Source organism: Hemitrygon akajei, chromosome 21 (genome assembly GCF_048418815.1).
Source record: "Hemitrygon akajei chromosome 21, sHemAka1.3, whole genome shotgun sequence".
NCBI lineage: Eukaryota > Metazoa > Chordata > Chondrichthyes > Myliobatiformes > Dasyatidae > Hemitrygon > Hemitrygon akajei.
Window position 1 is genome coordinate 38,705,855 of NC_133144.1, and position 13,443 is coordinate 38,719,297.

Genomic DNA, 13,443 nt, shown 5'->3' on the forward strand with positions numbered 1-13,443 from the left:
TTGTATTCTGTGGCTGTGCACTCTGGTCCTAGACTCCACCACTATAGGAAACATACTCCACACGCCAACTCTATCCAGGCGTTTCAATATGTATCAATGAGACTCCACCTCATTCTTCTACAGTCCAGCAAATACAGGCCCAGATGCATCAAATGCTCCTCATACCTTTTCTTTCCTGGGATCATTCCCATGAACCTCTTCTGGACCCTCTCCAATGCCAGCACACCCTTAGATAAGGGGACAAAAACTGCTCACAATACTCCAAATGCAGTTTGATCAATACCTTATAAAGCTTCAGCATTACAACCGAATTCAGCAGGTCGGACAGCATCTGTGGAAATGAGCAGTCAGTGCTGTCCGACCTGCTGAGTTTCTCCAGCGTGTTGTACGTGTTGGTTTGACCACAGCATCTGCAGTGCACCTTGTGTTTAGCATTACATTCTTGCTTTTATATTCTAGTCCTGTTGAAATGAATCTCATATTGCATTTGCCTTCCTTATTGCTGACTCAATCTGCATGTTAACCTTTAACAAATTGTTTACAAGGACTTTCAAGTCCTTGGCACTTCTGATTTCTGAATATGCTCCCCATTTAGAAACCAGTCATTCCCTTTATTCCTTCTGCCAAAGTGCATGACCGTACACTTCCCTACATTACATTCCTTCTGCCACTTCTTTGCCCATTCTCCTAATCCATCTAAGTCCTTCTGCAGACTCCCTGCTTCCTCAACCCTAGCTGCCCCTCCACCTATCTTTGTATCATCTGCAAACTAAGCAAATAAAGCCATCGATTCCATCATCTAAATCATTGATGTATACCATGAAAGCAGTAGTCCCAACATCAACCCCTGCAGTACACCACTGGTCACTGGCAGCCAACCAGAAAAGGCTCTCTTTAGGCCTACTCTTTGCTTCCTGCCAGTCAGCCAATCTTCTTTCCATGCTAGTACTTTCCTGGTATACCATGGGCTCTTAATTTGTTTAGCAGCCTTCATGTATGGCACCGTGTCAAAGGCCTTCTGAAAATGCAAGTAAACAATATCCACTGACTCTCATTTGTCTATCTTACCAGTTATTTCCTCGAAGAATTCCAAAAGATTTGTTAGACAAGATTTCTACTTAAGGAAACCATGCTGATTGTGGCCTATTTTACCATGTGTCTCCAAGTACCCTAAAACCTCATCCTTAATAATGGACCCCCAATATCTGGCCTATAATTTCCTGTGTTTTGTCTCCCTCCCTTCTTAAAGAGTGGAAAGATAGTTTAAATTTTCCAGTCCTCCAGAACCATTCCATAATCTAGTGATTCTTGAAAAATCACTACTAATGCCTCCGCAATCTCTTCAGCAACCTCTTTCAGAACCCCGAGGTGTAGTCCATCAGGTTCAGGTGACTTAACTACCTTCAGTCGTTTCAGCTTCCCAAGCACATTCTCCTTAGTAATTACAACTACACTCACTTTACCCCCAACTCTCTTGATTTTCTGGCATACTGCTTGCGTCTTCCACAGTGAAGACTGATGCAAAATTCTTCTTCAGTTCATTCGCCGTTGGTTTATCCCACATTACTACCTCTCCAGTGTGATTTTCCAGCAGTCCAATATCCACTCGCACCTCTCTTTTATACTTCATGTATCTGAAGAACCTTCTAGTATCCTCTTTAATATTATTGGCTAGCTTACCTTCATATTTCATCATTTCTCTCCTTAATGTTTTCTTTTAGTTGTCTTCTCTTTGAAAGATTTCCAATCCTCTAACTTCCCATTGAGTTTTGCTATGTTACAGGCCCTCTCGTTTCCTCTTGTGCTGTTTTTGACTTCTCTTCTCAACCAAGGTAGCCTCATCTTCCCTTTAGAATTCTTCCTCAAGTTCCTTTCCCCAGGCTGTAAGGCTAATCAACATCTCCACTCACTAACCCACCACCCACCACCACTATTCTGTCATTTCCTGTGAGTCACCTTATGTATGGACATAACTGTGCTTAGCATCATTTTATGGACATATATTCAATCGATGTATATAAGCTATCTTATGCATTTATATTTATTGTGCTTTTTTATTATTTTGGTCTTCTTTACACTTTTGTACTGGAAATGACTTCAAACAATCTTGAATCTTCTTCCTCTTTGGGGTGAATCTATCCTGCATCTTCCAAGTTTGTCCCAGAAACTCCAACCACTACTGCTCTGCCACCCTCCAATCAATATTAGCTAGCACAAATGTGAGAAAATCTGTGGAAGATGGAAATCTATGGCAACACACACAAAATGCTGGAGGAACTCAGCAGACCAGGCAGCATCTATGGAAAAGAGTAAGCAGTCAACGTTTTGGGCCAAGGCCCTTCATCAGGACTGGGAAAAAAATGAGGTCAGAGGAAGAAGGTAGGAGGAGGAGAGAAAGAAGTACAAGGTCTTAGCCAGCTCCTCTCATGCCCCTATAGGTTCCTTGTAATACAGATACATCTGATTATAGCTTCTTCCTCTCAAACTGCAGGGTGAATTCTATCATATTTTCATCAGTCTCCTAAGGGTTCCTTTACATTAAGCTTCCTAATTATATCTAGTTCATTACACAACACCCAATCCAGAATTGCCTTTTCCCCAGTGGGCTCAATCACAAGCTGCTCTAAAATCCTCACAGGCGTTCTATAAATTCCTTTCTTTAGGATCCATGAACAACCTGATTTACCCAATCTACTTGCATAATGAAATCCCCCATGACTATCATAATGTTACCTTATTGCATCCCTTTTCTATCTCCCATTGTAATTAGTATCCCACATCCTAATATTATAGTGTATGGCCATGCACTTTAGTTGAAGATTAAAGGCATATATCTTCTACACGGGGAGAAAATTAAACAATGAGAGGTACTTGGGAGTCCTCGTGCAGGATACCCTAAATGTTAACCTGCAGTTTGAGTCAATGGTAAGGAAGGCATATATATGTTGGCATTCATTTTCAGAGGACTAGAATATAAAAACAAAGATGCAGTGTTAAGGTTTTATAAGGCATTGGTTAGATTTCTCTTGAAGTATGGTGAGCATTTTTGGACCCCTTATCTAAGAAAATATATGCTGGCATTAGAGAGGGCCCTGAGGAGAATAAAAGGGTTAACATGTAAGGAGCATTTGATGCTTTGTGGCCTGTTCTTGCTGGCATTTAGAAAAATTAGAGGAAATATCATTGAAGTCTTTTGAATATTGAAAGGCCTAGGTATGGTTGATGTGGAGAGTATGTTGCTTATAGTGGGATAGTCTAGGACCAGAGGGCACAGCCTCAGAATAGAGGGAGGTCCATTTCTAACAGCTGAGGAGGAATTTCTTTAACCAGTGGGTGGTGAATCTGTCGAATTCATTGCCACAGATGGCTTTAGAGGCCAAGTCATTGACGGCCCTCCTTATCCGTGAGGGATTGGTTCCGGGACCTCCCGCGGATACCAAAAAACATGGATGCTCAAGTCCCTTATATAAAATGGAGTAGTATTTGCATATAACCTATGCACATCCTCCCGTATACTTTAAATCATCTCTAGATTACTTACAATACCTAATACAGTGTAAATGCTATGTAAATAGTTGTTATACTGTAATGTTTAGGGAATATTGACAAGAAAAAAAATGTACATGTTCCTCTCACTCACAACACAAGCAGTGAACGAATGAGACGCGAGGCAAACAATGATCAAACAACAAGTAAAACTTGTAATACCTGTACAGTAGTTGTTACACTGTCTTGTTTAGAGAATAAGGACACTTTGGAGGAGGCTTAATAATACTAAAGTCAGGAACTGTGGAGGTTGAGGGCTGAGGATCTTCAAGCGTTGGACGTCGAGACTTCAGAATTGCAGATGCTTTAGTTAGAAACATTGTTACAGGAAGCTTTCTCCCGTGATCTTTACGTTCTTGAAGCTGTAGCGCTTTACATAGCCAGCCAGCCATCCCTTACTAGCCCTAAACGTTTCTCTCGCTTTCATCAATCCCGTCACAGTAGTGCTCATAGAGACTAAGAGCTTTTTCATGTATAATTTGGCCATCGACAGGGATATGCTTCTGTGACATGTCCTCTAGCCACACAGTTAATGCTTTCTCAGTCTTTGCAAGCACTTTATTATGAACCAGAGAGACCATTCTTGCAGTTGTAGGGGCAGCACTAACACTTGCACGAATCTCAGCTTCTTTCTGCTTTATTGTGCGAATGCTCGATTCCTTCTAACCGACTTTACAGCCCACTTCGGAAAGCGACATGCCACTTTTCAAAAGATCAAATATTTCTACTTTCTTGGCAAGAGATAGCACTTTACGCTCCCTGTTAGCCTTTGAGGAAGTTCTTTGACCACCTAATTGTTTTTTAGGAGCCATTTTTTTCACAGGAACAAAGTAGCGAACGAACGAGATGTGAGGCGAACGATGCTCGAACATCAAGTGCTGCAAGAGCACTTCCGGGTTTTCTCGATTCGCGGTTGGTTGAATTCGTGCATGCGGAACTCGCGGATAAGGAGGGCCAACTGTATTTAAAGCAGAGGTTGATTCGTAAGGTCGAAAAAGGTTATAGGGAGAAGGCAGGAGAATGGGGTTGAGAGGGATAATAAATCAACGATGATGGAAAGGTGCAGCATGCTCAATGGGCTGAATGGCCTAATTCTGCTCCTGTGTCTTATGGTCTTATGGAAATAAATACCTGTTAGTTTGTTTGGCAATTAGCAGAGATAATGGTAAGTAATATTATAGTGAATGATGCTGTTTGCTACACAAGGAAACAGATAATAGAAATTGATTACTTACAGGTTTATCCATCTTTCTATATTGAACTAAAACTAAATCTGTGCAGTGCTTGAGAGGCTTGAAAATATTCTCAGCTTTCACAGTGTTCAGGTCAAACAGATAGAGCAAATGAGATGTGATATTTTATATCCTTCAGGGATGTTCAAAATGTTTGAAATACCAGCTGGAGCAAGACATATTCAGATAGAAGAAACTGAACCATCAACAAATCTAATTTGTAAGTTTTTCCTTGGCATCTCAGTATTTGAGTCTGTAAATTGTTTCAGTCTTTTCCATGTTGGATAAAATTTCAAACATCAGCAAGATTTGTTACCATAGAAATTAATGCAGTAATTCGTCAGAATTCATTGTTCCTCTTTTATTACCTGACAGTTAAACTACTGTTCTAAAATATTTAATGTCATCTCTGGGGCAAGTTACAGTATATTAAGCATTTAATGGTTATATCTTTTGAACAGCTGTGAAGATTCAAGCATCTGGTAATTTCATTCTCAATGCCAAAGGTGAAAATGCAAAGCCAAAGATATTTATCGAAATGGGTCTGGAATGGGAGTACTCTGTAGAAACTGACAAGGAAGTCCTTAAAACCAGTGGTCCACTACATGACAGCGTAATTATTTATGTAAGCAATGCAAGATTCAGTTTTCCTTTCTCAGAAAAAATAACTTTTCCTTCTCCTCTCGGTGTTCTAACTCATTCCAAGATTCCATTTTTCTAATATAGTCAATTCTAATTAATTGGAGCCCTTTGGAACCAGTATATTTTAACACAATTAAGCAGCTGGCCCAGCTAGCTGAAGTTTCATGGAAGTAGTTAAAAAGGTATAAAAAAGATACACAACAATTGAACTGAGTAACAAATTAAGTATTTAAATAAAATACAGAATTAAATAGAACACTACCAAAACTACTACAGTACTCTAACATTGTATATTAGTTCCTAATAGTTATCAATGGAGGAATTAATTCAGTGTACACTGCCGTGTTCTTTTGATTGACTAAATGAACGGTTAGCACAGACACATGGTGTAGATAATAGCTGCCTTCAAATAATGCTTTCAATGATTGTCAATACCTTCAAATTCTTTGTAATTCCTAACTAGTGTAGTGAAATCATTTAATTTTCACTCATATCTGTCATCTCTAAACCTAAATGCTTGAAACCACAGTGAGTGAAAGTTTCTGAATTATCTTACTGCTTATTGTTAACTAATTATCAGTTGCAAAAATCATTGCTTTTTGAACACAAACACAAGTGTCGCTATTTTAAAACTGTTCACTCTGAGCATGGTATAGTGTCTAACGGGCACACGACATACACCCGACTAACGCTAGTTAGAAACTTCTCGGCAACAGTCTCCTGTCCCAGTTAAGCGGCATAGTGTCCCAAATAAATGAGGCTATTTTCTTCATTAGATTTTGCTCTTTTAAGAGTTGTCCCAAATAAATGGCTGTCTCAATTAACCGATGTCCCAATTAACCTGAATCCACAGTATTTTATTCCAAAGCCCAGTTTAATGCTAGCCAGGACTGAATATAGGAAAGTTGATCAAAGATGGGGTTATTATCTACTGAAAGTTCATATAAATTTTTTATACTTTGTTGTTCTTACTCAGGATCTCAGAAACCCTGCCCTCTTCTCCATGTACAATACATGATCCGTACTTGATACTGCCATTTGCATATATATTTTAAAACTGAATCCTCCTTAGCCCGACCTATAGTCAGACATATCAAATGCCTCGATTCCCCTATCCCAACCAACCTTAGTCACAAGTCCACCACCCTACTGATTTTGTTTTCTATAACCCCAACCTCTGGCACGGTCAAATCATTGACAGATTTCCTCCTTTATCTTCCCCATTCTCCCTTATCCTTAAGACTAATAGTAGGTCTCTGACTCATTGCTGCCAGCATTTGACTCTTACACAAAACCATTCTCCCACTCATGACCCTCATCTCCAATGCCTGGCCTCGATTGCTCTTGACTCTCTGAACCTGGACCTTGCTCCTGAGCATTTTTCTTCATGTACTCTCCAGTGGAATAATGAGTGAAGATAAAGTTGGTGTATGAGAGCTTAATGCCTTAAACCTCGGATACAACTGAACTTTGGACACAGGCCCACACCCAAATACTATAAATGATCAATACAACCATGAGAACACCAAGGAAATTCTAGGCCATAGTGTTGTGGATTTATTGAAGCTTACTTAAATAGAAGAGGTGTTCTCTTATTTCAGATTACTCCACAAGGTAAAGATGCTAAATCAAATATGATGTACAAGTATGTTATTCATGAAGATCTACTTCCTGTGATTGGCAACAACAATGTTCTCCTGGAAGAGTCTGAAAATTATGAGTGGGCTTTAAAAAGTTGGTCCCAATGTTCAAAAGCCTGTGGAGGAGGTATGTTATTAATGACTTTGATTACAGCACTATGTTTCACGTTTATTAATACACTTGGTTTCATTCCACATAACTGAACTGGATTTTCCCCTTTAAAAACTCAAGGCATAAGAAATTCCACTTTAAAACTTTATACATTAGATGCAAGAAAATAAGCAGAATCATTTCCACCCTAAGAATGTGAAGGATAGGAGGATGACGAGAACGAAGGTAGGACCAATAAAGGATAAAGAGGGCAACATGTGCCTGGAGGCAGAGGAGGTTGGGGAGGTCCTAAATTAATACTTTGCTTCGATATTCACAAACGAAAAGGATCTTGATCAGGATGAGGTCGAAGTAGGACGGGCTTGTGTGCTGGACAATGTGGAGATTAGGGAAGAAGAATTGCTGGATCTTCTTAAAAACATTAAGATTGATAAACCCCCAGGGCCAGATATGATACACCCCAGGTTGTTGTGGGAATTGAGAGAAGAGATCGCAGGAGCATTAGCCATGATCTTTGAATCCTCTTTGGCTGCAGGGGAAGTGCCAGAGGACTGGAGAATGGCAAATGTAGTTCCCTTGTTTAAAAAAGGTAATAGGGAGAAACCTGGGATCTCTGAGCATTTTGAGAAGTACAGTCTACTCAAGGATAGTCAACATGGCTTTGTGAAGAGAAGATCGTGCCTCACGAGCCTGATTGAGTTTTTTGAAGAGGTAACAAAAGAAATTGATAAGGTTAGGGCAGTGGATGTGGTCTACATGGACTTTAGTAAAGCATTTGACAAGGTCCCTCATGAGAGACTCACCCAGAAAGTCATGAGGCATGGGATAAGTGGAATCTTGGCTGTTTGGATAAAAAATTGGCTTAAAGGAAGAAAGCAGAGGGTAGTTGTGGAAGGAAAGTATTCTGCCTGGAGGTCGGTGACTAGTGGAGTGCCACAGGGATCCGTCCTGGGACACCTGCTATTTGAGATTTTTATAAATGACCTGGATGTAGAGGTGGAAGGATGGGTGAGTAAGTTTGCGGATGACACGAAGATTGGAGGAGTTGTGGATGGAGCTATAGGTGGTCAAAGGTTACAAGAGGATATAGACAGGCTGCAGAGTTAGGCAAAAAAATGGCAGATGGAGTTCAATCCAGACAAGTGTGAGATGATGCATTTTGGAAGGACAAACCAGAAGACTGAGTACAAGATTAATGGTCAGTTACTTAAGAGTGTGGATAAACAAAGGGACCTTGGGGTTCAAATCCATACATCCCTCAAGGTCACTGCACAGGTTGATAGGGTAGTTAAGAAGGCCTATGGAATGCTAGGCTTCATTAACAGGGGGATTGAGTTCAAGAGTAGAGAGGTCATGTTGCAACTCTACAAATCTCTGATGAGACTGCACTTAGAGTATTGTGTTCAGCTCTGGTCACCTCATTATAGGAAGGATGTGGAAGCTATGGAGAGGGTGCAGAGGAGATTTACCAGGATGTTGCCTGGATTGGAGAACAAGTCAAATGAAGCAAGGTTAGCAGAGCTGGGACTTTTCTCTTTGGAGTGTAGAAGAATGAGAGGGGACTTGATAGAGGTCTACAAGACTATGAGAGGCATAGATAGGGTGGATAGTCAGTACCTGTTTCCCAGGACACCAGTAGCAAACACCAGAGGGCAAATGTACAAAATTAAGGGAGGGAAGTTTAGGGGAGACATCAGGGGTAAGTTTTTTACACATAGGGTTGTGAGTACCTGGAATGACTTGCCAGGGATGGTGGTGGAGGTTAAAACATTAGGGATATTTAAGAGCCTCTTGGACAGGCACATGGATGAAAGAAAAATGGAGGGTTATGGGGTAGTGTGGGTTTAGTACTTTTTTTAAAGGATTATATGGGTCAGCACAACATGGAGGGCTGAAGGGCCTGTACTGTGCTGTAGTGTTCTTTGGTTCTAACAACAGCAGAGTTGTGAAAGTAGGTGCCGGACAAGGCTTTTAATGCCAGCCATATAACTATGGTGTGCTTATATTCAGTTTAATGTTTTGTGAATCCACACTGGGGAACTATTCTGAATTTTCAGCTGCATCTGAGAATCCCTGGAATAAAATGAAACTACCTCAACCTGTTATGCAAATAGGTTTGATCTGTCAACAGAGGACAAGATAATTTGGATTACATGCTATTAACTTTATTTTAGAATGAATTCTGATAGGTCTGTTGATCCTAAAATTAGTAAAATGGAATACATTGAAGTTTTCAGAAGAATAATTTATAGATCAAATAACTGCAGTGCATTATGTTTGGTAGGTAGTTCCTGAGCAAAACCAGTGGTCCTCCTATAAAAATGCAATTATTTGATTTTTATAGTAGTAATTAGCATAATATAAAACATTATAACAGGTCAGATCATGTCAAACTCAGATCACTATTTTCTTAGAATCCCTGCATCTTTTCTGCAGGCACCAACTGTTTGCAGTCCCATGGGATGAATAAAGCTCCTGGCCACTGCCACCCTTTGAAGTATTCCATGAGCAGTGACTAAGCCTCAGATTGTTGCAACGAACGAGGCGAACCCAAACGCAGAACACAGGCATGGAGATTGAGTTAGGATGTAGACGTGGGCGTGAGTGTTGAACGGCAAACAGGAGGGAGAGCAGGACAGCAGGAGGCAGGCCGAACTTATCTTGACACGGAGCATAGAAAGGGAAGCAGCAGACAAAGCTTTTCTTAGCATGGAGAGACAGAGTTTCACAGGTAAACCTCAGTGCTGGAGTAAAACTTAGAACACACAATCCTAAGCGGCCAGGAAATGTTAATTACCACACAGGCAAAACCAACGATCTGGCAACTAGTGGTTGCAAAGCCAGGGTTCTTATGCTGCAAGTCTTGATGAAAACCAGGTGTGCTGCTATCAAAGGAAATTAGGAGAAAATGGGGAATTAACGGTCAGAACCATGACGCAATCAAAGGGAATTAGGAGAAAATGGGGAATTAATGGTGAGGACCATGACACAATCAAAGGGAATTAGGAGAAAATGGGGAATTAATGGTCAGGACCATGACACAGATAGCAGTTTCCATTTCACATGTGGTACTCAAAATGGTCTCTGTCCATAAAATGGAGAGGAAGATTCACAGCGGGCTGTTATACACCTACACCTTTATATCTGCTTCAAAACCAGTGCCGTTCTGAGACATTGAGGAACATTCCAAATCATAAACGTTATGAACATTGAGGCTTTTGTAGCTATTCCTTCCTCTTCATGTTAAATTGAGACTACTGCAATCTGGCATAAAGTTCTCCTGCATACCAGGTAGCCCAAGTTCTCTCTCCCACACTGAACTCCATTAGTTTAGCATAAGAATGCAGCTTGCTGCTCAGTTGTAAATCATTAAAAGCATTTAAAAGACTTTGAGTTTGTATGTATAGGTTGAAACTCTCTGGTATGGCACCCTTGGGACCTCTCTGCTACCAGACCACAGACAATACTAGATCACAGAAATTACTCCATGGGCAGAACTGTTCTTTTTATGTACGTACACCCCACATGTTACATAAGGATTCAGAGAACTATACATAACCCAAATATTCTGTAAATTGAAATCGCTTTTGGCTAAAATTGTTGTTGGTTGAGATCACAAAAGTTGCACCTCCAAGTTAATTAGCTACAGATTAGTGCATATCTTAATTAGAATTAGTTAATTAGTACAGATCTGTACTGCTGATTCAGAACATATTGGACTACTCAAAGTGCCAGTTGACAGAATGCTAGACCAGAGTTTCAACCTCTACATACAAGGAAACAATGAGTTTCTTTTTAGCTACTTAGAGTGCTGATGCTGAATGCTGTTGTATTTTGTGAAGACCTCTTCACAATGTAATAAAAACTAAGAACTTTTCCATTTTACTTCTAATTACTGAGACTTCTTAAAGCTAGCCTTTCTACAAGATCAGTAGAATCCAGCTCTACTATAAATGAAAATCTGCAGATACTGGAAATCAAAAACAAATATAAAAGATTCAAGAAACATTCAGCAGCATCCGTGCAAAGGAAAACAGAAATAATGTTTCTGGTTGATTACATTTGTCATTATGAGGAAAGGGATAATAGGAATATCTCTGATAGGGTAAGGCTAGTATTACTGTGAAGTTGTTGTAGAAGATGTCTAATTGGTGTGTTAATGGGGGCAGTTAGAAAGACCACGAACAAAAGCTATAAAATAAGGACAGTTAACAGATGAGAATACAAACAAAAGTTTTTGTGTTTTGGGAATATATCAAGGATGTCAATTTCAAGAGCAGTGTTGCTGCACGATTTACTGTCTGTAAAATCTTTAAAGAATTAAATATAATCGTACCATACAGTTATACATTTTGAAGCAACAAACAAGGTGTTAGAGATACTCAGTGGGTCAGGCAGCTCTTGTTTCCCTTCAGCCCTTCATCAGGTCTTGATCCAAAATGTTTACTGCCTATTTCTCCATGAATGTTGCCTGACCTACTCTGTTCTCCAGCAGCTTGTTAGTTGCCCCAAATTTCCAGCATCTGCAGTCTTTTGTATCTCCAGTTATATATTTCACTTCTAAGAAGGTAGCAGTAAAGTTACTGCAGTTATCCAGTTCAAAAGGAAGTCTTTAATTTGTAGTCTAGTTAAAAAAACAAAACTCCAAATTGAGATTTTGTGTATACTCTACATATTATTTTACTGCAATATTATAGTAATATTGTAATAATATTTTCAGGCATACAATATACAAAATACGGATGTAGACGAAAAAGTGATAGTAAAATGGTTCAAAGGAATTTCTGTGATAACGACAAAAAACCAAAGCCTATAAGGAGACGTTGCAATCTCCATGACTGCACTCAGCCATCGTAAGTACAATGTTACTCCTTTCTTATTTGGAAACAGTGAACAAAGTTTCAAACAGATCTTGCCATTAAAGGCCAACCAGTTGAAAGTATCTGTCAGTGTTGATTATTAATGTTGAACATTGTTTACATGTTTATTTTTGTTTTTTTGCAGATGGTTAACAAAGGAATGGGGACCCTGTAGCAAAACTTGTGGGAAAGTAGGATACCAAGTAAGAGTTGTACAGTGTATCCAATATCTTAATGAAGGTGCCAACAAAACAGTGCATGCCAAGTACTGCGCAGGAGAACGCCCTGACAATCGGAGGCCATGTAACCGCACACCATGTCCAGGGCTGTGGCGGACTGGAGCTTGGTCTCAGGTACAAATAACTTAATTCTTGAATAAACTTAATTCTTCTGACCATTCTAAACTTGTCAAAATGTTTAAATTTGTGGTTCAATCAAGTCATTAGCTGTAAGATAGTCACTAACAAGAAATAAGGTGGATGATCTTGGTGCACTATTACAGATTGCCAGGAATGACGTTGTAGCCATCACTGAATTGTGGCTGAAGGATGAATGTAGTTGGGACTTGAATGTCCAAGGTTACACATTAAATGGAAGGGATAGGAAGGCAGGCAGTGGGGGTGGTGTGGCTCTACTGGTAAAGAATGGCATTAAATCAGTAGAAAGATGATGACATAGGATCAGAAGATGTTGAGTCCTTGTGGGTTGAGTTAAGAAACTGCAAGGGTAAAAGGACATTGATGGCAGTTATAGACAAGCCTCCCAACAGTGGCTGGGAGGTGGACCACAGATTACAACAGGAAATAGAAAAGGTGTGTCAAAAGGGCAATGTTATGGTAATCATGGGAGATTTTAACATGCAGGTTGATTGGGAAAATCAGGTTGGTAATGGATCTTAAAGGAGTGAATTTGTTGAATGCCTAAGAGTTGGCTTTTTAGAGCAGTTTGTCATTGAGCCTACGAGGGGATCAGCTACATTGGATTGGGTGTTATGTAATGAGCCGGAGGCGATTAGGGAGATTAAGGTAAAAGAACCCTTAGGAACCAGTGATCACAATTTGATTGAGTTCAACTTGAAATTTGATAGGGAGAAAGTAAAGTCTAATGTGCCAGTATTTTAGTAGAGTAAGGGAAATAACTGGTATGAGAGAGAAGTTGGCCAAAGTAAATTGGAAGGAGCTGCTGGCGGGGATGTCAGCAGAGCAGCAATGGTGTGTGCTTCTGGGGAAAATGAGGAAGGTGCAGGACATATGTATTCCAAAAATAAAGAAATACTCAAATGGTAAAATAGTACAGCCATGGCTGACAAGGGAAGTCAAAGCTATTGTAAAAGCAAAAGAAAGAGCATTCAACAATGCTAAAATTAGTGGGAGGATAGAGGATTTGGAAGTTTTTAAAAACCTACAGAGAGT

At 39.9% G+C, this 13,443-nt stretch overlaps 1 protein-coding gene across 5 annotated transcripts in view; it reads left to right on the forward strand.

The window, feature by feature from the left end:
• The window catches only part of adamts14 (ADAM metallopeptidase with thrombospondin type 1 motif, 14), a 211,218-nt gene that overhangs the window by 184,563 nt on the left and 13,212 nt on the right, over positions 1-13,443 (forward strand). For all 5 annotated transcript variants that reach the window (XM_073025269.1, XM_073025266.1, XM_073025268.1 and 2 more), the window contains 5 exons: positions 4,918-4,998; positions 5,240-5,403; positions 7,022-7,187; positions 11,893-12,025; positions 12,177-12,384. In XM_073025269.1, coding sequence (XP_072881370.1) covers positions 4,918-4,998; positions 5,240-5,403; positions 7,022-7,187; positions 11,893-12,025; positions 12,177-12,384 — 752 coding nt within the window. The remainder of the gene's footprint in view (positions 1-4,917; positions 4,999-5,239; positions 5,404-7,021; positions 7,188-11,892; positions 12,026-12,176; positions 12,385-13,443) is intronic.